Below are 25,807 nucleotides of genomic sequence, written 5' to 3'. Positions count from 1 at the left end.
AATAAACCATAATCTGCTGTAGCATAAGAACATCAGCAATTGCTGAGAGGTGAACCTGGCCCTCATCAAGTTTCACCTTTGAATGTATGGGTTAGGGAACCTGCTTTTGTACCAACCCACATGACGTAATACTATAGTATACTATGGTTTAAATACTACAGTATTACTATATTTATACACTATAGTATTCACTGTAGTGTTTTAGCAGAGTAGTGTATTATTTACTTTACTGTATTGTTTTTGTATCTTTGATATAAAAGTGGGGTCTTTCTCCTTGAGGAAACCTGCTGGACAAATACTAAAATGCAAATGTTCCATAACCTGTATGTAGGTAGGACTGGAGCCTGAACAGATAGTTCAGCTCTTCTGTAACCCGTAGGGAACACAACATATGATCTATACTTGGGAAATGGGGGAGGGGAATGGTTGGGGTATATGCAAATTAAAAACTAGTGTTTTTGCAGACGCTGTAGTGCTTTGGGGGGGAATAATACTGTAGTATTTACTATAATATCCGACAGTATACTACACAATTATATAGTAAGCACTACACAATCGAAGGATACTACAGTATGTAGTATAGTATTATACAGTATACAGTACTACAAAATTCGAAAGTAAGCACTACATGATCGAGGGAACCTACAGTGTGTAGTGTAGTATACAAAACAATTATATAGTAAGTACTACATATGATCAAGGGATACTACAGTGTGGAGTATATTATTCTACAGTATACTACAACATTCTATAGTAAGCACTACACGATTGAGGGATACTACAGTGTGGAAAATAGTGTTCTATAGAACTGTATAGTAAGTACTATAGTAAACTGTAGTATTTTTGGTGTGGGAACTGCCCTGAAATGAACTTGGAATAATCTAGCAAATTTGTGCATCATAGGGATTTTATTTAGTGTTTCCTTTGTAATATCATCACTATAACCATTGCTATTGTTGTCATAGTGACACAGTGCCACATTTACATTTACATTTAAGTCATTTAGCAGACGCTCTTATCCAGAGCGACTTACAAATTGGTGCATTCACCTTATGATATCCAGTGGAACAACCACTTTACAATAGTGCATCTAACTCTTTTAAGGGGGGGGGTGTTAGAAGGATTACTTTATCCTATCCTAGGTATTCCTTAAAGAGGTGGGGTTTCAGGTGTCTCCGGAAGGTGGTGATTGCCACATGCCACCACATGACAACATCAATGTTGATCATTATCAACCGAATAGTACAGTGGCATGAATTGTACGGACAGCAGTAGGCCTAAGAGTGACAGTGAAAAACAAAAACAAATTCCACTGTACTTTCCTCTTTTATCAGGCATCTGCATACAAACTATTGTAATATTCAAGAAGGACAAGTAAGTAACAGAGGGATTTCATTGAAACTGAGCATAATGTACACTGTCTAACTGAACCACACTATTCAATAGGCTACATGAAGAGAATGTACAGGGGGGGAGAGGGGGTTGATTGGCGAGGCAGAGTGATGACTCATATTGTGAGTTGCCTAGCTACCAACAGTCAGGAGTTGTTTTCTTTTCAACGTTTCAAAGCAAAAAATATGTATGTCTGGATTTCATTGAGAGAAAAGAGGGAGAGGGGGTGGTAAACGAGGGCTGAGCAGGAAAAGGAGGGACAAAACAGTCAGAGAATGAGGAGGAGGAGGGTAGATCATGTGCAAACTAAGTGAAATGTAGCAATGTGAGATCTAAAAAAAGAGCCACAGGGTGGAAGTGACAGAGAGGGAGTGGATCTAGAATAAAACCCTGACCAGTCACCATGGAAACGGGTGGCTCCACTAAATATCAGGATTTCTTTTGTATTGAATGTAAACAGTTGTTGGAACAACCAAAACAACTAGTGGCTACATTTCTTATCGGTTTTCTGTTACTACATTGGGCTACATGTCCCTTAAAGCTATCCCTGACAGTTGACTTTTTCTTCTTAAAAAAAACAACAACAGACTGCTTTAACACGTGAAAAAAATACTATAGTATTCTATGGTATAAATACTATAATATTCACTGTAGTGTTTTTGCGGACTTTACTGTAGTATTCACTGTAGTGTTTTTGGAGTATTTACTGTAGTACACTGTAGTATTTATTATTATTATTAAATATATTTTTTGTACCTTTATTTAACAAGATAAGCCAGTTAAGAACAAATTCTTATTTACAATGATGGCCTACTGGGGAATAGTGGCCTTGTTCAGGTCAGGCAGTGCCACAGTGCCACAGTAGGCAGTGTCGTTCTGCCTACTGGGGCAGAACGACAGATTTTTACCTTGTCAGCTCAGGGATTTAATCCAGTTAACTATAGTATAAATACTGTAGTAAAAGAAAATGGTAGTATAAACTGGTTATTTATGTAGTGCTTTTGCGGATTGTAGTATACAGTAGTATTTACTGTAGTATTTTTGCGGCCTGTAGTATGTATTGTAGTGTTTTTGCAGACTGTAGTATACTGTAGTATTTACTGTAGTGTTTTTGCAGACATTACTGTAGTATTTACCTTACTATAGTGTTTTTGTTTTATTATTTTAGACGTGGAGGCTTTTTCCTTCAGGAAACCTACTGGAGAAATACTAAAAGATCACATTTTCCATAACCTTTAGATAGTAGGACTGGGGTCTGAACGGATAGCTCAGAGCTTCTACTCTTTTCTATAACCTGTAGGTAACACAATACTGTATGTGGTCTATACTTGGCATGTAGGTTTCTCACTTATTTCTTGCGGGCATTACTGTAATATTTACTACAGTGTTTTTTGGGGGGGATAATATTGAGTATTTACTATAGTATTCTACAGTACACTTCAACATTATATAGTAAGTACTACACATTATCGAGGGATACTACAGTTATAGTATAGTGTTCTACAGTATAATACAGTTTACTATAATTCTATAGTAAGTACTGTACTATTCTATAGGAAACTGTAGTATTTTTTTAATCGTGGGGAGCATTGAGAAACCCCAGACGAATCTAAAGGAACCACAGACTGCCATAGTTTTGCCGTTACAGGCCTCAACTGATCACTGTTCCTATGATCCCCAGGGAAATCAGAGTGTTATGCAAAAGTAGATATAATCTCATGAAACCAAAATGATAATGACAGAGCAATTCAAATGTCATTCTAATTCTGGTCACGTATAGGGTAACACAAATCACAGGATGTCCATGTACTCTGCATAATGATATCATTTAGTTTCGAGGCTTACATAAAATCACATTGATGTATATGTACTAGGACCTAGTCCAACTCTACCTGTTTCTGGCTGACCTATGATGACACCTGGCTGACCTGAATGTTGCTCCACCTTAATTAGGCTCATACGTCTCTTACTTTGGCTGGCTCTCCAGTGGCTTACCAGGTTCACCACATAATCACAGACCCCTACTACTTTACACTTTCCTCTTGAATTTTTCAGCCAGAATTGTGTCCCTGGGATCTCTAATGGAGGGAGTGACCAGATTTAGCAGCCCTCACTACACTAATATGGGTGGTAGCTGCACCTGGGCTGTTTCAAGGGGCTTGATCTTGCTTGTGAATTACTTGTGCATTACAGAGAATAATGTATGTGGAAGGAGCATGCCACAACATGGAGATCATGGGAGTAGCATCCTTCAACTGGCAGCAATGTTCCCTCTAAGCTGTGAGCACGTGTGCGGGCGTGCAGCTCCTTGGGACTGCCATGCAGAAGAAATATCAGCGTGCAGAGAAGCACGAGATTAAACTTCACTCAACTTTCTAGAGTTTCCCCCCTTAGTTAACACTATAACACTATACATTAGCTGCTACTGTAGGCTGAAAGACAGAACAGCTATTACCATGTTAAAATGTTATGTGATGCATTTTCTCCATTGATTTTGATGGTAGGCCACTCTGGTAGGCCTACATTATGATCAGATAGCCACAGTAGCCTACTTGACCACTGTTAGAACTAACTTAAAGCGGGTACATCGTCAGTGTTCACAGTAAACGCTGAGAACAAATTCTGAAAACAGAATTTTCAAGTTTGCGTTCAACAGACCCAAAATTTGCTCAGTGATGAAAGAAAATGATAGGGAACATTGACTGGCAGGCATAGAATTAGACGGTCCATTTGCTCCAGGTGCTATTCCCTGTAGGATAGGGAGCTCCTTTCACCTTCCACTGTGTGTGTTTGTGTGGCTATGACATTAATCTGAGGGCCAGAAGGGTGTGATCGTGTGTGTGTGTGTTACAACGGCACTATGACGTCAGTGTGTACCTTACCTGTATAGGAAACCAGTCAAGCGACAAGTGGGAGTGAAGGGATGAGTGAGGGATGAGTATCCCAATAGCCTCATCCCAGTTAGTCAACAGTGGGTAGGGAGAGAGTTTCAACACACTGTTTTTGATACAGGCTATTATCTGTTCTGACTCATTAAACAGTTTTCTTTAAAATTACCCAGCAAATCCCCTACATAGCCTAGCTGTCTTTCTAATTGTAAACCTAGCAATCAGACATCCAGGACAGTCATGTTGCTGTAGACAGACTCAGACAGGCAGAGACCGGGGAGAATAACACAGTTAACCACAGCAGATCATTTTACCATTGTAAAGCGATGTGCTTATGGTCACGCTTACTCCCCTTGGCATGTGGACACTGGGACTGTTTCACACAGCCGTGTGGAAATACTCTGTCAGTGAGCGGCCCTGGGAGCTCCTCAGCGTTGAGTCACAAGCGGCATGGTCTTTCTCAACGCTCCCAGAAGTAACCCACGCATTCTAACTTCTCATCCCACACAAGGCAAGGCAAGGCGAGCCACAGCCACGCTGTAGACCCACCTTGGATCTGCCTTGAATATGAAGGAGCGAACACGTTCTTAATAGTGTACATACAACACTTCAAACAATATCACAACTGTTCCAGTCTGCCTTTAGGGCACGTGTCAAACTCATTCCACAGAGGGCCGAGTGGCTGCAGGTTTTCACTCGACCTGATTGATTAATTAAGGTCACTGATTAGTAAGGAACTCCCCTCGCCTGGTTGTCTAGGTCTTAATTGAAAAGATAAAAACAAACCGGCAGACACCTGGCCCTCCATGGAATGAGTTTGACACCCCTGCTTTATGGGCTCTGGTTTTTCCCGTTTTGATTAAGGAAGGGAAACGAAGGGCTGATTGTTGATGAAACGATCCCATTGGTACTCTCAAAAGCTACACAGGCATGTTATTTGTTAATTTCACTGGGGCCCTGCCCAGCTCGGGACCAGCTTCCATAGGCAGACAGAGGCAGCAGGGATATATAGTAGGCCACACTGTACCCAAGCTAGCTTACCTCACCTGTCAGGTAGGTGGGGTCGATACACCCTGGGAAGAGGCAGGCTAGACAACATTTCTATATTCCCATGCCTTTTTCTATATTTGAGGCCCAGTATTTGAGTTGCCTGTCCCCCTAGGGGCTAGGGTGTATCCTATTGGCTTTGTGACAGTCACAGCCTTAGTGTTTCGTGTGGGGAGTCTGCAGTACATCTTTAGAGGTTACTCCGCATTCCTTGACTTTGACCCAAGTGAGGAATGCTGTTTGTGGAACCGTATCCACCAATAACCCAGTATGTGATGTGCCCGGTGGATAATACTTTGAGGTCTGAGAGTCACTTGGCCAAACATGTCTGAAACCCTATCATTACCCTGTGACATCACCTGAGGCTGCTGAGGCACTCTGTATGTAGCACATTACCTCAGCAGAGGTCAATAGAAGTAGGTTTCTTTCACCCTACTTATATTGGCAGACTATTGTCCTAGATAGTGCACTATATCTATCAATCAAGTGTGAATATAAGTTGTACTTGTGGGAAACTGGTTTCTCTCACTCGTTCTCATGCAAACACACAATCTCTCTCTTTCTCTCTCTCAGGCTATGACTTGCACTTGTTATCTCCTCCTCTCCCTCCCTCCCTCCCAACCAACTACATTCCTTCATCCTGACTATCCTCCCGGAGAGAGAGCTTTGGAGGGGGAATAGAGAGAGTGGGTGGGGATCAGGCAGAAACACTACACCCACCACGTCAGTGTGTGGAGATACAACAGCAACAATGTGGTCGCTCTGGCTACTACTGAGTTTCCATGGCAGCAGGGATTTGAATTCATGACAATATTTGGGGAGTTCCCCAAACATCAGTGGGTGAGTCAGTGTGCTTCCTCTGAGTACTCATGTATATAATGGCCTAAATAGACAGAGTGACAAAGACATAGCTAGAACATGAAAAACAAATATTCCACCACAAAGTTGTTGAAATAGTGGCTTTTGGGTAATTGCATGCATGTGAGAGAGAGAGAGGGAGAAAAAAGGAGTGAGAGATTTTGGTGGGGTGTGGACTCGGAAAAGAGGGAGGGAAGTGGGTGGAGGTGTGGTTGTGAGTGTTTGTGCGTTCCTTGGCGGCGAGGGCTGAGTCTGACATTTGGAACGTAGAGAGCAGAAGGAATTGGGCTTCAACAGAAAGGCTACCATCAAAAAGTAAGTTGAATATTTGTGTTCTCTTTCAGAACTCTCAACTCTTTGACATGCTCTTCGTGTGTTTTTTAAATGATAATAGCCTATATAATAGCCTACATAATAGCCTATATGCCTGCCTTCTATTTTATTACTCTCAAGACTAATAAAATTGCACACAGTCAGTAGGGGCGTGAATTAATTAGAATTGTAGCTAGCACGTCTTTTTTAATGCAAATGATACTGGTAGTTTATTCCTTTGCCAGGTAAGTTCAGTGTGGGCGTGTTCAGGTAATTGATCAGGTAGCTGGTTCTGAAACAAACATTACAAGGTGAAAATCCAAATGCACTGCAATTCTGAAACTTTAAGTATACATTTAGTTAAAGTTCATAATGTACACGCTTTAGCCCATGAAACCTATCCTGTAATTTCTGGTAGGTAACTGAGTGCATGATGGAACTATGCTCCATCCTAGAAGGAAGGGAGTTTGTCATGAATTCAGTGTTTACTCTCTGTGACTCTGGCAAACTACTGAGGTTGGATAGGGTGTACTTTTTATTTCCTTCACATAACAGAACAGGGCTAAACTTCCCTCAGCGGCTGTCAGCTCAGACAGTCAGAGGTTTAATTGTCTAAGACTAGCTCGAGTTCCCTCTTTATTTGTCTCTTCAGCACTTAGATGAGAAGCTCTCATATGAGAAATTACACAGACCATCTTTTGTGTACTCAAATATTTACACACAGTTGAGCTAATTAAGAAGTACTTGTTCCCAATTACAGTCATTTTGAAGTGTACATGGGCGGGAAACAACTTGGGGTGGGTCAGTGTTGATGTAGATCACATGTTTGGACCCAACCCAGACCAGCCCTTTATCCCAGAGAGGTTCTCTGCATTCCAGACTGGCTCTCGCCTCACTCTCTCCACACCCACCAGATCCCAAGCCGCTCTATTGCCAGTAGTAGGGGTGGGAAGGAACTCTAAAGTGTATCCGTGAGTTGTTCTCACAATAAGATTGTATTTAGGAAGAACAAGCATCAAGCAATCTTGCCTTCTCTCTACTGACAATGGCCATTCAAACAGTCATTCAGCTTTTTTTGTATTGTTTATGATCTTTACTGAATGAATAAATCAAATAATGGCCATTGTAATTGGTGAATTGAGATTGTTTATCAATATTTTGAGTTGAGCTGCCTAGCTAATCTGAATTGGTTAAGGCAGGGGTTCTCAAAGTGGGGTCATTCAAACCCACTAGCAATGGCTTGCAGTGGGTTCACAGCCAGATCTCAAAATATATATAAAAAAAAATGTGTGTATATATATATACAGTGGGGAGAACAAGTATTTGATACACTGACGATTTTGCAGGTTTTCCTACTTACAAAGCATGTAGAGGTCTGTAATTTTTATCATAGGTACACTTCAACTGTGATAGAAGGAATCTAAAACAAAAATCCAGAAAATCACATTGTATGATTTTTAAGTAATTAATTGGCATTTTATTGCATGACATAAGTATTTGATACATCAGAAAAGCAGAACTTAATATTTGGTACAGAAACCTTAGTTTGCAATTACAGAGATCATACGTTTCCTGTAGTTCTTGACCAGGTTTGCACACACTGCAGCAGGGATTTTGGCCCACTCCTCCATACAGACCTTCTCCAGATCCTTCAGGTTTCGGGGCTGTCGCTGGGCAATACGGACTTTCGGCTCCCTCCAAAGATTTTCTATTGGGTTCAGGTCTGGAGACTGGCTAGGCCACTCCAGGACCTTGAGATGCTTCTTACGGAGCCACTCCTTAGTTGCCCTGGCTGTGTGTTTCGGGTCGTTGTCATGCTGGAAGACCCAGCCACGACCCATCTTCAATGCTCTTACTGAGGGAAGGAGGTTGTTGGTCAAGATCTCGCGATACATGGCCCCATCCATCCTCTCCTCAATACGGTGCAGTTGTCCTGTCCCCTTTGCAGAAAAGCATCCCCAAAGAATGATGTTTCCACCTCCATGCTTCACGGTTGGGATGGTGTTCTTGGGGTTGTACTCATCCTTCTTCTTCCTCCAAACACGGCGAGTGGAGTTTAGACCAAAAAGCTCTATTTTTGTCTCATCAGACCACATGACCTTCTCCCATTCCTCCTCTGGATCATCCAGATGGTCATTGGCAAACTTCAGACGGGCCTGGACATGCGCTGGCTTGAGCAGGGGGACCTTGCGTGCGCTGCAGGATTTTAATCCATGACGGCGTAGTGTGTTACTAATGGTTTTCTTTGAGACTGTGGTCCCAGCTCTCTTCAGGTCATTGACCAGGTCCTGCCGTGTAGTTCTGGGCTGATCCCTCACATTCCTCATGATCATTGATGCCCCACGAGGTGAGATCTTGCATGGAGCCCCAGACCGAGGGTGATTGACCGTCATCTTGAACTTCTTCCATTTTCTAATAATTGTGCCAACAGTTGTTGCCTTCTCACCAAGCTGCTTGCCTATTGTCCTGTAGCCCATCCCAGCCTTGTACAGGTCTACAATTTATCCCTGATGTCCTTACACAGCTCTCTGGTCTTGGCCATTGTGGAGAGGTTGGAGTCTGTTTGATTGAGTGTGTGGACAGGTGTCTTTTATACAGGTAACGAGTTCAAACAGGTGCAGTTAATACAGGTAATGAGTGGAGAGCAGGAGGGCTTCTTAAAGAAAAACTAACAGGTCTGTGAGAGCCGGAATTCTTACTGGTTGGTAGGTGATCAAATACTTATGTCATGCAATAAAATGCAAATTAATTACTTAAAAATCATACAATGTGATTTTCTGGATTTTTGTTTTAGATTCCGTCTCTCACAGTTGAAGTGTACCTATGATAAAAATGACAGACCTCTACATGCTTTGTAAGTAGGAAAACCTGCAAAATCGGCAGTGTATCAAATACTTGTTCTCCCCACTGTATATATATATACAGTGGGGAGAACAAGTATTTGATACACTGCCGATTTTGAAGGTTTTCCTACTTACAAAGCATGTAGAGGTCTGTAATTTTTATCATAGGTACACTTCAACTGTGAGAGACGGAATCTAAAACAAAAATCCCAAAAATCACATTGTATGATTTTTAAGTAATTAATTTGCATTTTATTGCATGACATAAGTATTTGATCACCTACCAACCAGTAAGAATTCCGGCTCTCACAGACCTGTTAGTTTTTCTTTAAGAAGCCCTCCTGTTCTCCACTCATTACCTGTATTAACTGCACCTGTTTGAACTTGTTACCTGTATAAAAGACACCTGTACACACACTCAATCAAACAGACTCCAATCTCTCTACAATGGCCAAGACCAGAGAGCTGTGTAAGGACATCAGGGATAAAATTGTAGACCTGCACAAGGCTGGGATGGGCTACAGGACAATAGGCAAGCAGCTTGGTGAGAAGGCAACAACTGTTGGCGCAATTATTAGAAAATGGAAGAAGTTGAAGATGACGGTCAACCACCCTCGGTCTGGGGCTCCATGCAAGATCTCACCTCGTGGGGCATCAATGATCATGAGAAAGGTGAGGGATCAGCCCATAACTACACGGCAGGACCTGGTCAATGACCTGAAGAGAGCTGGGACCACAGTCTCAAAGAAAACCATTAGTAACACACTACACCGTCATGGATTGAAATCCTGCAGCGCATGCAAGGTCCCCCTGCTCAAGCCAGCGCATTTCCAGGCCCGTCTGAAGTTTGCCAATGACCATCTGGATGATCCAGAGGAGGAATGGGAGAAGGTCATGTGGTCTGATGAGACAAAAATAGAGCTTTTTGGTCTAAACTCCACTCGCCGTGTTTGGAGGAAGAAGAAGGTTGAGTACAACCCCAAGAACACCCTCCCAACCGTGAAGCATGGAGGTGGAAACATCATTCTTTGGGGATGCTTTTCTGCAAAGGGGACAGGACGACTGCACCATATTGAGGGGAGGATGGATGGGGCCATGTATCGCGAGATCTTGGCCAAAAACCTCCTTCCCTCAGTAAGAGCATTGAAGATGGGTCGTGGCTGGATCTTCCAGCATGACAACGACCCGAAACACACAGCCAGGGCAACTAAGGAGTGGCTCCGTAAGAAGCATCTCAAGGTCCTGGAGTGGCCTAGCCAGTCTCCAGACCTGAACCCAATAGAAAATCTTTGGAGGGAGCTGAAAGTCCGTATTGCCCAGCGACAGCCCCGAAACCTGAAGGATCTGGAGAAGGTCTGTATGGAGGAGTGGGCCAAAATCCCTGCTGCAGTGTGTGCAAACCTGGTCAATAACTACAGGAAACGTATGATCTTTGTAATTGCAAACAAAGGTTTCTGTACCAAATATTAAGTTCTGCTTTTCTGATGTATCAAATACTTATGTCATGCAATAAAATGCAAATTAATTACTTAAAAATCATACAATGTGATTTTCTGGATTTTTGTTTTAGATTCCGTCTCTCACAGTTGAAGTGTACCTATGATAAAAATTACAGACCTCTACATGCTTTGTAAGTTGGAAAACCTGCAAAATCGGCAGTGTATCAAATACTTGTTCTCCCCACTGTATATATATATATATAACCAACTTTTAACAAAATATATATATTTATATTTAAAACATAAATTGTATTATATGAATATTACTAACAACAACAGATGTAAAAATAAAACAAAATGTCCAAGGGATCTGTGGAGTAAGTTTAGGGGTTGTAATACAACACAATGCAATATTATTCATCTACAATATGTTCTTAACTCCGGGCAACATGGGCCTGGGAAGCTCACATGGATATTGGTATCCACAATACTTTTACATAAATGTAGTGTAATTTAATCTTTAAAACTGAAAAGTTCTCTCTCTGCCACATCTAACTTGAGTTGTGTTCTGATTATGGGGGGGGGGGGGTACGGTACATGATGAATTTACTATCACAAAAGGGTTCCCCGGCCCCATGAAGTTGAGAACCCCTGGGTTAAGGTGTGTGTATGTGTTTATTTGGGGGAGGTGGGGCAGGCAGGGGAGTAGGTATTTTGTGCAGTTATTTTAAGGAGTGGCGGTTTGTTGCAAGCTGCAAACAAGTTACAACTCATCTCCTGCTGACATTTCCCTCTTTATCCCTCTGATTTTCTCGCTCTCTGTTTCCCAGGCCTATCACTACCTGGCTTGACCAATCACTATGTCCTATCTCAAATCTCTTCCTCTGAATCCTTTAGATTCATTTTGTATCACGCCTCCCTCCATTTCTGTTAGTGTGTGTGGCTATAACCCATCAGGAGTTATAAAGCCGCACCCCGAGGGGGTGCAGACTCAGACCTTCCATCATTAATGACTGCCTGTTTCAAAGTGCTGAAGCCAAGCTTCACAGTGCAGCCTTTGTCAACATCCATATCTAATAATATTTAATAATACAAATACATGAGATTTAAAGCAACTTTCAAGAAACCAAAGGACACTGTACAGCAAGAATACAAAACAATAGAGTATCTGATTCCTGTCACTCATGTTAAGCCCTGTGACAGTGTCTGTGTCCCCCAGTCTCCCTTTGTTTGATATGGTATAGAACGAGGAAGTGTTCGACCAACTTTTAACAAAATATATATATTTTCTCCCTCTCCCTTGTTCTGTCTTTCTCTCAGTCATCATGTTGGTTCTTCTAGCCGGAATCTTCCTCCTTCACCTCACCAGCATCATCCTCCTCCTAGTGGCAACTATCGACAATGTAAGTAATCCCCCACTTAGCTCTCTTCATGTTGACATAGCCCTGTGGAGCTACACATGAGTGCACATCTCTTTCACTATGTCTGTGGGGTGTTGAATCAAAAGATGAAAGCATGCTATGTTAGCCCTCATTGGCTCAGGCCTTTGGTGCTGTTCTGTCAGTGTTCCACTTTGGTATTCTGGACTACATTTCTGAGCTCACTCTCACCCCTGAAAGAAGATAGGTGACAAACAGGTTGGCCAGTGTTTCATCACTCTGAGTGTGTGTGTGTGTACCTGTGCTTTATCGTCAACAATGTGGCTGCATATACATGCTCTTGTTCGTGTGTGGGATTCCAGTGAGTGTTAAAAGGACTGTTGTAGTGAGAGGAGCATACCTGGCTGCTGTGGTATGCTGCTACGTTCTACCGATGTACATTCAACCCATTGACTGTTATCCCTGTGCCTGGACATCCAAATGCATCTTACAACACAACACATGAACCTGTGGATGTCCATTGACTATCTCTCCTCTCTGTCCTGTCCAGGCCTGGTGGATGACAAAAACCGTGTCCACTGATGTGTGGGCCAGGTGGATACTGACCAATGGAACCTGGAGCTCCAACGATCTCCCCGGCCACTACCATCAAGGTAAGCCTGGGCCATACTGAACCGCTGGGCTAAAATGTAAGGAAACATTCTCTGTGGAAAAAAAACAGCACTGCAGGGAATTAGCATTGCTCCTGGATATACAGTATATGTAAATATCATCCTACATGTGAATTAGTGTCTCATGTCACCCCAAGATATACATTTTTGCAGCACAGAAACAGGAACAGTGTAGTTTCTCCAGGATGTGGGTTTACTGAGCTGGATGTTTGGTTGAATTCAGGGTAGAGCTCCATAACAACTGTCAGACTAAGCCTGTCATCTAACCTGTCTCTGTGTGTCTGTTCGTGTGAAGCATGATTGATCAGTAAGCACTCTATTGCCCAACGAGGGAGAACAATGCCATTTTCTCATAGAGGAAACTGAACAGAGGGTGTGGCAGGATCGGAGACAGGGTTGGGGCTGGTGGGGAGGTTCAGATTTGCTTAAAAGTGCATTACAAATACATTGAGTCTGTGTGTAGACCTTTAGTGAATGTGTGGTCAAAAGTATGTATGTATGTAGCAATGTTGTATCTCTCATAAAGTGTTTTATTTGATTGCTGAGAAACCCTTTTACAACCTATGAAATGAACTCGTCTTAAATCCTCTCATAAATATTCCTTAGCACACAATTTTCCAGATTAAAATACTTTCATTGTGTCTCTAAAAAACAGAACTGCCCCTTTCACCTCTGCATTCCAGAGTGTGACACAACACTATTTTGTTAACATGGTGTTAATTTCTGGGTGTGTCTGTTCTGTAAATAGTCCTTACTCAGTGTCTGTCTCTGTCTCCCTCTACAGAATACCTCCAGGCAGTACAGGCTAGCTCCATTCTGGCCTGCATATTCTCTTCCCTTGGCCTGTTTGTGTTTGTGGGACAACTCTTCACTCTGTCCAAGGGACAGAGATTCACCTTCTCTGGCATCTTCCAGCTCCTAGCCTGTAAGTATTGCCCTAAACACTTTCAATCTTCAACCTGTTAAACAACTAGTTCTGTCTTTGCTTGACCTTTGTCCCTCCCTCCCTCCAGGCCTGTGCATCATGATCGCTGCCTCCATCTACACAGACATCTTTCACAATAATGAATCGGATGGTTGGTATGGCCACTCCTTCATTCTGGCCTGGATCTCCTTTGCGTTCACCTTCATCTCCAGTATAATCTACTTTGTCCTGCGAAAGAAGACCGCAAACTAGAAGCAGAAGACTAGCCCAAACCCAAGGGACAGGCTCAATATCTTACGATCTGATCGTTTTTTGTACAATTAGGTATGGATATGAGTGTGGGATACAAAAGGGGAGAGTTGTTATCCACATATTTTCTGGCTTGAATTTTGATTCATGTATCTCTTTTGGTTCCCACTGAAGTGTCTAAACATATGGATTTACATTGTAATAACTTACCTGTCCTGCCCACATAGCTATAACTTACCTGTCCTGCCCACATAGCTATAACTTACCTGTCCTGCCCACATAGCAGTAACTTACCTGTCCTGCCCACATAGTTATAACTTACCTGTCCTGCCCACATAGCAGTAACTTACCTGTCCTGCCCACATAGCTATAACTTACCTGTCCTGCCCACATAGCTATAACTTACTTGTCCTGCCCACATAGCTATAACTTACCTGTCCTGCCCACATAGCTATAACTTACTTGTCCTGCCCACATAGTTATAACTTACCTGTCCTGCCCACATAGCTATAACTTACCTGTCCTGCCCACATAGCAGTAACTTACCTGTCCTGCCCACATAGTTATAACTTACCTGTCCTGCCCACATAGCTATAACTTACTTGTCCTGCCCACATATCTATAACTTACCTGTCCTGCCCACATAGTTATAACTTACCTGTCCTGCCCACATAGCAGTAACTTACCTGTCCTGCCCACATAGCTATAACTTACCTGTCCTGCCCACATAGCTATAACTTACCTGTCCTGCCCACATAGCTATAACTTACTTGTCCTGCCCACATAGCTATAACTTACCTGTCCTGCCCACATAGCAGTAACTTACCTGTCCTGCCCACATAGCTATAACTTACTTGTCCTGCCCACATAGCTATAACTTACCTGTCCTGCCCACATAGTTATAACTTACCTGTCCTGCCCACATAGCAGTAACTTACCTGTCCTGCCCACATAGCTATAACTTACCTGTCCTGCCCACATAGCTATAACTTACCTGTCCTGCCCACATAGCTATAACTTACCTGTCCTGCCCACATAGCTATAACTTACCTGTCCTGCCCACATAGCTATAACTTACCTGTCCTGCCCACATAGCTATAACTTACGTGTCCTGCCCACATAGCTATAACTTACCTGTCCTGCCCACATAGCTATAACTTACCTGTCCTGCCCACATAGCTATAACTTACCTGTCCTGCCCACATAGCTATAACTTACCTGTCCTGCCCACATAGCTATAACTTACGTGTCCTGCCCACATAGCTATAACTTACCTGTCCTGCCCACATAGCTATAACTTACGTGTCCTGCCCACATAGCAGTAACTTACCTGTCCTGCCCACATAGCTATAACTTACCTGTCCTGCCCACATAGCTATAACTTACCTGTCCTGCCCACATAGCTATAACTTACCTGTCCTGCCCACATAGCTATAACTTACCTGTCCTGCCCACATAGCTATAACTTACCTGTCCTGCCCACATAGCTATAACTTACCTGTCCTGCCCACATAGCTATAACTTACCTGTCCTGCCCACATAGCTATAACTTACCTGTCCTGCCCACATAGCTATAACTTACCTGTCCTGCCCACATAGCTATAACTTACCTGTCCTGCCCACATAGCTATAACTTACCTGTCCTGCCCACATAGCTATAACTTACCTGTCCTGCCCACATAGCTATAACTTACCTGTCCTGCCCACATAGCTATAACTTACCTGTCCTGCCCACATAGCTATAACTTACCTGTCCTGCCCACATAGCTATAACTTACCTGTCCTGCCCACATAGTTATAACTTACCTGTCCTGCCCACATAGCAGTAACTTACCTGTCCTGCCCACATAGCTATAACTTACCTGTCCTGCCCACATAGCTATAACTTACCTGTCCTGCCCACATAGCTATAACTTACCTGTCCTGCCCACATAGCTATAACTTACCTGTCCTGCCCACATAGCTATAACTTACCTGTCCTGCCCACATAGCTATAACTTACCTGTCCTGCCCACATAGCTATAACTTACCTGTCCTGCCCACATAGCAGTAACTTACCTGTCCTGCCCACATATTACCAAGTCCATGTTTAGTTTTCAATATAACGTGGGACAACATTTTCAAAGTTAATGAAACTTTTATAGCCCTCATTATATTTGTTGAAGGTATAGGGGAGTCAGAGTATAGACCGACAGTATCTCATTATTTCAGAATCATAGTCCTGAACTATTCTTGCTTACATTTGATTTATTTCTCAATTAGGCTCATAATAAAACAATGCCAAAACTCTCAAAACCAAATAGAAGAATGAATTGACTAGAGTGCCGCAAACAGAATCCAATTTCGGAAACTGTCAACGATCATTACCCCGTTTGACTTACAGCCCTACTATAGTGTGCTGAATAAGACAAAGAATATAATGTATTTGCCAATGTCCATACATGGAACATTAGTACTAACCTCACTGCTAACTGGACCCCTCCCCTTTTTAGTTATGTAATTATTTTTGCCAATTATTTTATGCTTTGTACCATTAGTCTTATAGTGTAGATTAACATCCATTTGTCTGAATCAACCTATCCCCCAGACACACCCATGGACTGACAGACAAACCAACAGACGGATAGATCTTGAGTGCCTTGAAATCTGACAGAGCATATTTGCTCGCTGCACATTGAGATATATGTGTAAATATGAACATGTTTGGTTCCACATTATGCTTTGTATGTCTAATGCAATTTTATTTTTGTTACTATTTCTTATCAGTATGATAATGATAATAATTTGTAATTAAACCTGATTTAAATGAAATTTCTCCTGTCATTGCTAAACAATTCAATATGAATCATAATCGGTGAAGGAGGACAGATTGCAGGAAGATGAATGATACCTAGTCACTGGTAGAGGGACACCACAGTGAAACTAACAGAAGGCATACTAGTCTGTGAATGAAATCACTCTGCACATTTTCACCAAGTTTTATTGACAGCATGCATACAAGTAGACCGAGAGCTTCAGACTACTTCACACTGATTTGCTCTGTCAAAATCCAAATGCATGTTGGCTCATAGGTAAGTATCACACACATACAGTCAAAGTGGGCTGTACTCCTCATCTGAGTACTCCCTCCCCTCTTCCTCCATCTCTCTGCCCCTGTCCTCTGAGTAGTACTGGGGTGTGTAACTGTGGACGGAGAGGGGCAGAGAGATGGAGGGAGAGGGGAGGGAGTGGCGGTGATAGGGGGACAGGGGAGCAGGGTGGGACGGGGGAGGTGGGAAGTATTCAGGGTGGGGGAGTGTGTAGCAGTGGGGGAGGGAGAGGGAGTGGGTGAGTGGATGGGGTGATGAGGTTGGGGGTGGTGAAGGGGAGTCATAGTAGGGTGACAGGGGTGAGAGTTCTGGGGATGGTGGGGACATGCAGGGGTGAGGGGGCGGAGGGCAGTAGTAGGGGGCCGGGGGTAGCAGGGGCTCTATGTCAGGGAATCGAGGGGGGTACAGGCGGGCTTTGCGCCTCCGCTCCATTACAGTCTTCTTGGTGTAGTTGTTGAGGGTGGAGACTCCTGACAACATGCAGCAGGTAAAGGCCAGCCATGCCACACTAAGACAGAAAAATGGTGTGTTAATCTGAACCCATGTGTGCAAGCCTACTGTTGCAAACATATTCCATACCCTTATCTTACTAAAACACAATTGCTACAAGGCATATGTGATATTGCAATAATCTATTTGAGATGTACAGAGGTCTTTAACAGGAGCCCAGGCCTCATGAGAGTCCTTGAGATATCTCTCTTATTTAAAGGGGAAAATGTAAACACTTAAGCCCACTTGCTCTTGGAGACCAAAGAATCAGGAGAACACACTGAAGATCAGAGAATAAGTAGTGGTACTGTAGTAAACAGTGTGTGTGTGCGTGCAGACTCACTAAAAGCCCCAGGAGTAGCCATAGCTGTGTGGTTTGAAGTCCTCTGGACCCATAGAGGCAGTAGTCTGAAACACCTGCATGAACATCATGTGAGCCACCATTCCCAGTAACCCTAAGAGAATAAAACAGAGATTCAATGGCAGACATTGAAAGCTTTTATGTGGATTCCATCAGAGAGACATTTTTATTTCTCATACAAGCACTGATTTCGCTAATAGCTTTATTAAAGAAAGTTTTACTTGCAATGACTGTGATGTGTGGTTGTCTTATCTACCTTAGTTGGGACACACTGATTGTAAGTTGCTCTGCATAAGAGCTTCTGCTATATCAGGGTTTCCCAAACTCAGTTCTGGGGCCATCCCCCAGATGCACGTTTTGGTTTTTGCCCTAGCACTACACTGCTGATTCAAATAATCAAAGCTTGATGACTAGTTGGTTATTTGAATCAGCTGTAGTGACGACGACTCAGAACCGAGTTTGGGAAACCCTGTGCTAATTGATCAAAAAAGATAGAATCTAAATTAAAATGTGTACCTCCTAATATAGTGAAGACTGCAGAGTAGGCATTGAGGAGCTGTCCCCAGATCTGTGAGGGCCAAAAGGCATCCAGACACAACTGAAGAGACAGCAGCACACAGCTGATACACAGCAGCCCAACATACATGAGCTCCATTGACACCGACAACCACAACATTCCTGCAGGGGGAGAGAGGACGATTACAGTACAACTATGTCATGACTGTGCAATGTGTACCAACATACAATCTTGACACTGCAGAATAATTTACCTTTTTCACCTCCTGGAGTTAAAGAAAGAAAACTGCGACACTTTTCCTCTAAAAAAGAAAAGACATAGCTATTTCATTAATAAAATCATGATCCTCTATCAGACAAGGTACATTTCTGTGTGGGACAGATTACGTACATAGTATCAGGAATAGTGGTCCTTGAGAAAACCTTTCTACCCAATGGGCACACCACGTCCTTTCAACTTGGATAAAAGGGTAATATTTGGTTTAGACAACCTATATTCACCGATTCAAAAAGACAGCCAAATGTTTTTCCAATGTGTTATCACTGTGCTTTCAACCATCTAAAAGCACAACCAAATGTCTGATTTTTGTTTTATTTGTACTACAGATTGTGTTATCACTGTGTTTCATCTAACAGCAGAACCAAATGACCTGGATTGCAGTTAAATTACATTAAAAGGTAGGTTTAACAGAGAAAATGAAATGTAACCATACTTTATAAGTCATATATCATCACTAATACTTTTTAGGCCTGTATAGCATCTGCAAAGTCATCAACAGCTTTTGTTTCAATTCAACCAAAAGATAGACAACACATACAGTGAAGGCCTAGGGTTTCAAGCTTTGGTTGATTTGAAATGTAATCTTCAAGTTAATCATTAACATGTTGGATTCACGTCTCCATCTAAACCAACACTTTAAGTTAAAGAACAGGACTAAATAAGTGCATTTAAAGTTTTATTGAATTAGATCTAGTCCTATTCTTTCATTTAGATATTTGGTTAAGATGGAGACTTGAATCCAACATATAAATGATTAATTTGGAGACAAATTAGCTCTATCAAGTCTTCTCCAGACCCAGCTTTAGGGTGTTGAGTCCAGTCAAGGCGGGGGGTTGAATAATATAAACCTTTCTCTCTATCTGATCATGATCCATAATTGAGTCATGCTGTTAGAATCTAAATCCCCCTGAACAGAGCACCGATAATAATCCTCTTTATAGAGTGCAAGAGCTCTCACACACACACACACACACACACACACACACACACACACACACACACACACACACACACACACACACACACACACACACACACACACACACACACACACACACACACACACACACACACACACACACACACACACACACACACACACACACACACACACACACACACACACACACACACCACAGTACCTGGACTCTCATTGCGTTTAATCTCACCAGTGATTATTTTCATTTTGATCCTCGCTTCCCATTGTTACATTACTGTGTGACTGCAACTCCCCCACTTTGAACCCACTATATTCAACTCTTGTGAACAATCCTAGAGGTATTAAAGTTCCAACCATCAATTTTCACCCCCCAAAGTCTCACCCCAGGCGTCAGTGTAGATGTTCTCCTCACAGCTCATCCACATGCCTGCATGGAAGGCAGGGAAGACGAAGCGGTCATCCCCCGTCTCCCAGGAGAACTGGATGGAGGTGGAGTTATGCGAGACCCCGGGCACAGGTATGCATTTGGTCAGTTTATTGGCAGAGCAGAGGGGCTTGGGGACCTTCTGACTGCCCTCACACCAGTAGGACGACAAGAGGGCCATGGCCCCCAGGACCAGAGACACTAGCGTCTGGAAGAAGGTGAGCTTGGGGGACCGCACCCTGGACAGAAACGACATGATGAAGGGAGAGAGAGGGAACCTGGGGTGGGAGGAGGTGTTAGAGAGGGGGAGAAGAGAGGAAGAAAGAGAGACGTTGTATTTTCAACAGCAGGTCAAACACTCCCTCAGTCTATACTATATAATGACAAAGGGAGACGGGGCCACTTCAGACACAGAGACTCTGTCAGAGCGCTTAACATGACAGGAATCAGATATGGACGTCGACAAAGGCTGCAATGTGAGGCTCGACTCCAGATCTCTTTTAAACAGTGTTAAGATAGTTGAGAGAGAGTTGAGAGAGAGCATACGGAAAATATAAAGTATTCAGAGGAATTGACAACCCAACTGAAAGAAAACAATCTAATCCCCCAATGTCTTTCCTTGCTTGGACACCCCTCACCCCACTTTATTTTGACCTCCACACATAATTGGAAGAGGAAGTGTAAACTCTAACATAGCCTATTAGCTACAAAGGTAACTCCAAACACATTTTCACTAAGAGCAGCTGTTTAGCTGGTTAAACAAAGGTTAGCCATGTGTTGGGAAACTCTTATGTCGGAGTCAAGAAAGCTTACCAGCAGCCAGCAGCACTTTCCGTACTGGTAGCTTATTCGTAGGTGCTTTTTCAAAGCCTGTGAGAGACTCCAGTAAGTGTAATGCCAAATACAGTATAAACTCTGTTTACAGTGCATTCGGAAAGTATTCAGACCCCTTGACTTTTCCCACATGTTACATTACAGCCTTATTTTAAAATGCAGGTAGCCTAGTGGTTAGAGCGTTGGGCCAATAACCGAAAGGTTGCTGGATCAAAAAACATTTTTTTATAAAAAAAATATATATATTTCACCTTTATTTAACTAGGTATGCCAGTTGAGAACAAGTTCTCATTTACAACTGCGACCTGGCCAAGATAAAGAAAAGCAGTGCGACACAAACAACACAGAGTTACACATGGGATAAACAAACGTACAGTCAGTAACACACTAGAAAAAATCTATGTATAGTGTGTGCAAATGAGGTAAGATTAGGCAATAAATAGGCCGTAGTGGCGAAGTAATTACAATTTAGAAATTAAACACTGGAGTGATAGATGTGCAGAAGATGAATGTGCAAGTAGAGATAATGGGGTGCAAAGAAGCAAAACATTTTATAAAATAAATAACAATATGGGGATGAGGTAGTTGAATCCCCAAGCTGACAAGGTAAAAATCTGTCGTTCTGCCACTGAACAAGGCAGTTCACCCACTGTTCTCCGGTAGGCCGTTATTGTAAATAAGAATTTGTTTTCAACTGACTTTCCTAGTTAAATAAAGGTAAAAAAAAACATTTAAATACCCCAAAATGACAAAGCGAAAACAGGTTCGCAAATTTATAAAACATAAAAAAACAGAAATACCTTATTTACATAAGTATTCAGACCCTTTGCTATGAGACTTGAAATTGAGCTCAGGTGCATCCTGTTCCAATTGATCATCCTTGAGATGTTTCTACAACTTGATTGGAATCCACCTGTGGTAAATTCAATTGATTGGACATGATTTGGAAAGGCACACAACTGTCTACAGTATATAAGGTCCCACAGTTGACAGTGCATGTAGAGAAAGAACCAAGCCATGAGGTCGAAGGAATTGTTCGTAGAGCTCCAAGACAGGATTGTGTTGAGGCACAGATCTGGGGAAGGGTACCAAAAAATGTCTGCAGCATTGAAGGTCCCCAAGAACAAAGTGGCCTCCAACGTTCTTAAATGGAAGAAAGTTTTGAACCACCAAGACTCTTACTAGAGCTGGCCGCCCGGCCAAAATGAGCAATCGGGGGAGAAGGGCCTTGGTCAGGGAGGTGACCAAGAACCCGACCCGATGGTTCCTCTGTGGAGATGGGAGAACCTTCCAGAAGGACAACCATCTCTGCAGCCCTCCACCAATCAGGCCTTTATGGTAGTGGCCAGACGGAAGCCACTCCTCAGTAAAAGGCACATGACAGCGTCCCTGGAGTTTGCCAAAAGGCAACTAAAGGACCCTCAGACCCTGAGAAGCAACATTCTCTGGTCTGATGAAACCAAGATTGAACTCTTTGGCCTGAATGCCAAGCGTCACGTCTGGAGGAAACCTGGCACCATCCCTTCGGTAAAGTATGGTGGTGGCATGTCCTTGAGTGGCCCAACCAGAGCCCGGACTTGAACCCGATCGAATATCTCTGGAGAGACTTGAATATAGCTGTGCCGAGACGCACCCCATCCAACCTGACAGCTTGAGAGGATCTGCAGAGAAGAATGGGAGAAACTCCCCATATACAGGTGTGCCAAGCTTGTAGCGTCATACCCAAGAAGATTTGAGGCTGTAATCGCTGCCAAAGGTGCTTCAACATAGTACTGAGTAAAGGGTCTGAATACTTACGAAAATGTATATTGTGCAAGAGGGCAGGTATAGTTTGAGACGGATTACATCCCTAATTATATAACTGAATGACAAAGAATGGGAGAATACAAATCGAAACGATAGGAAGACCAGCAGGACTAGAACATGTCAGCAATTACAGGAGAAAATAGCTTATCTGTTAATCCTATAGAACAAATAATGTCTCAAATATTCATAAGCATTGACATCAGACAGTAAGGATCATTTGAAAGAGAAAATGGACCCACCTGTCTTATTTCCTCTTTACCTTCAGTTCTTCATGTAGTGAGTGTGGATTGTGGTAGTATTTAATGGACTCCTATTCCTCTACCCATCTCCTCTCTCTCTTCTCTTCCTCTCCATCAGATAGCATGTCAGTGATTCAGGGTGTTGACCCTCACACTAACCTATGTGGAGTGTGTGGCTGTCACTCTTCGTGATACCGCTTGGTCAGTAAGTCAGTGTGCTCAACCAAGCCTTAAGCTCCCCTCTTCTTTAATCTATTGATACAACTCTAAATCCACAGTGGACAACTCCATTCAATCTGTTCTCATTTTCATCCATTTCATCTACTCTTATACCCCTCCTGTCTTCCCGCTTTCTCTCGAACTGGCGACACTCTCCTAATACCACCAGTTTGAATATAGTGTACCAGATATAGTGTACTAGCACAACAGCAACTTTCAAAGTAAAATGTATGACTTCACATCACTTGAACATTAATTACACCGTATGATGTATTTCATCTCACAAATAAGAAACTCCTGGACAAATTATATTCCCACACAGACATGTTCCTGGTAGTTAGTCTCTGAGAGACTTTCCATAGAACTTTACCAGAATGGTAAATCTCCCATCTGTTTTTCCTCAGAACATCCTGAATAAATAGCATCTTTTTACTATTTTATTTCTTGTAAGGTCTTGATTCAATCCGTAGCGCTGAAGATCTGCGCTGTAGCGCAATTGAAATGTAAAGGCCCAGCGCAGTCAAAATTCTGTTTTGCCTGTGTCTTATATCATATTGTACAACAGCTGTAAAAGCGTGGGAAAAAATATGATCTGTGTTATTCACTTATAGTTTCTGGTTGAAAATACACTGAACAAAAAATATAAACACAACATGCAACAATTTCAAAGATTTTACATAGTCACAGTTCATATAAATAAATCAGTCAATTTAAATAAATTCTAATCTATGGCTTTCACATGACTGGGGCGAGGATCAGAAAAACAGTCAGTAACTGGTTTGACCACCATTTGCCTCATGCAACGCGACACATTTCCTTCAAATAGAGTTGATCAGGCTGTTGATTGTGACCTGTGGAATGTTGTCTCACTCCTCTTCAATGGCTGGGGGAAGTTGCTGGATATTGGAGGGAACTGGAACACGCTGTCGTACACGTCGATCCAGAGCATCCCAAACATGCTCAATGGGTGACATGTCTGGTGAGTATGTAGGCCATCGAAGAACTGGGACATTTTCAGCTTCCAGGAATTGTATACAGATCCTTGTGACATGAGGCCGTGCATTATAATGCTGAAACATGAGGTGACAGCGGGGGATGAATGGCACGACAATGGGCCTCAGGATCTCGTCACGGTATCTCTGTGCATTCAAATTGCCATCGATAAAATGGAATTGTGTTCGTTGTCCGTAGCTTATGCCTTCCAATACCATAACCCCACTGCCACCATGGATCACTCTGTTCACAACGTTGACATCAGCAAACCGCTCGCCCACACACCATACACACCGTCTGCCCGGTAGTTTAAACCGGGATTCATTTGTGAAGAGCACACTTCTCCAGCGTGCCAATGGCCATTGAAGGTGAGCATTTGCCCACTGAAGTCAGGTACGATGCAGAACTGCAGTCAAGACCCTGGTGAGGACGACGAACATGCAGATGAGCTTCCCTGAGACGGTTTCTGACAATTTGTGCATAAATTATTTTCATCAGATGGCTGGTCTCAGACGATCCCACAGGTAAAGCCAGATGTGGAGGTCCTGGGCTGGCGTGGTTACACGTGGTCTGTGGTTGTGAGGCTGGTTGGACGTACTGACAAATTCTCTAAAACGTCATTTATGGTAGAGAAATTAAGGCAAAATTGTATGGCAACAGCTCTGGTGGACATTCCTGCAGTCAGCATTCCAATTGCACGCTCCCTTAAGACATTTCTGGCAATGTGTTGTATGATAAAACTGCACATTTTAGAGTGGCCTTTTGTCCCCAGCACAAGGCAAAGGAGAAATGCTAACAGGGACGTATTTAAAATCTATATACTGTATATTTATTTAACTAGGCAATTCCGTTAAGAACAAATTCTTATTTACAATGACTGCCTACCCCGGCCAAACCCTAACCAAGACAACGCTGGGCCAATTGTGCGCCGCCCTATGGGACTCCCAATCATGGCCATTTGTGATACAGACTGAAATCGAACCAGGGTCTTTAGTGACGCCTCAAGCACTGAGATGCAGTGCCTTAGACTGCTGCACCACTCGGGAGCCCCGTAAACATGTTGTGCCAAACATTTTAGAGAAATAAGCTTTTTGTGTTTATGTAAAATATCTGGCTGCATTGGGCCTTTAAAAAGGTAATTTCCATTTGAGGTGACATTTGCAGTGTTCACCGTGAATGCAGTCTCCGTGAACACAGGAACATTGCCTTTAAATTTCAATCATGCTGTAGTGCGGATCTTCAGCGCAACGGATTGAATCGAGCCCTTGGGGTTTTCAGGAAAGTGGTGAGCTGGCTCCTACCACAAGAAGGAGCTCTTCATCGACATTAAGGAAAAAACACAATTACACAACACACATCCATGATGAAACATACAGTACAGTACTCAAAACACCATGATGTCAAAACACATACTAGCATCCCTACTGAACTTCAAGGAGACATGCAGAGGGACAGACACTCATAACTCAAAATGGTGTTAGTGCTAAGACAATATGGCGACCATGCCAAAATGTAGCTACAGTGCACAATTCTCAGCACATTTCTGACATTTGGTTTCTGAATGACATTTGTGACTGAACGCATCACTCACACTTGGGTCTGATATGTGGGGCG

At 42.8% G+C, this 25,807-nt stretch overlaps 2 protein-coding genes across 4 annotated transcripts; one reads left to right on the top strand and one right to left on the bottom strand.

Moving 5' to 3' along the window:
* The first annotated feature begins 6,048 nt into the window (after positions 1–6,048).
* Positions 6,049–16,814, top strand: LOC139564999 (epithelial membrane protein 2-like). Of its 3 annotated transcripts, XR_011672851.1 has the most exons (6): positions 6,308–6,500; positions 12,100–12,182; positions 12,709–12,811; positions 13,614–13,754; positions 13,843–14,344; positions 14,822–16,814. XR_011672851.1 is itself a non-coding variant. In XM_071384973.1 (5 exons), exons 2-5 carry the CDS (start codon positions 12,105–12,107, stop codon positions 14,004–14,006), a joined length of 486 nt encoding a protein of 161 aa, XP_071241074.1. In that variant the 5' UTR covers positions 6,049–6,167; positions 12,100–12,104; the 3' UTR covers positions 14,007–16,814. The 3 variants fall into 3 exon arrangements, 2 of the variants coding, with proteins under 2 accessions (XP_071241074.1, XP_071241073.1); XM_071384973.1 differs by lacking the exon at positions 6,308–6,500 and adding an exon at positions 6,049–6,167 and having other exon boundaries at positions 13,843–16,814; XM_071384972.1 differs by having other exon boundaries at positions 13,843–16,814.
* Positions 16,815–17,088: 274 nt separating this feature from the next.
* On the bottom strand, positions 17,089–20,458 carry LOC139565461 (germ cell-specific gene 1-like protein). Its single transcript, XM_071385828.1, has 5 exons — positions 20,061–20,458; positions 18,713–18,760; positions 18,459–18,620; positions 17,925–18,036; positions 17,089–17,600 (listed from the first exon to the last, which is right to left on the bottom strand). Exons 1-5 carry the CDS (start codon positions 20,356–20,358, stop codon positions 17,096–17,098), a joined length of 1,125 nt encoding a protein of 374 aa, XP_071241929.1. The 5' UTR covers positions 20,359–20,458; the 3' UTR covers positions 17,089–17,095.
* Positions 20,459–25,807: the final 5,349 nt, after the last annotated feature.

The sequence above is a fragment of the Salvelinus alpinus genome, chromosome 36 (genome assembly GCF_045679555.1).
Source record: "Salvelinus alpinus chromosome 36, SLU_Salpinus.1, whole genome shotgun sequence".
NCBI classification, from domain to species: Eukaryota; Metazoa; Chordata; class Actinopteri; order Salmoniformes; family Salmonidae; genus Salvelinus; species Salvelinus alpinus.
Note: the sequence above shows the minus strand (reverse complement) of the source record. Positions and strands in the feature narration are given on the sequence as shown.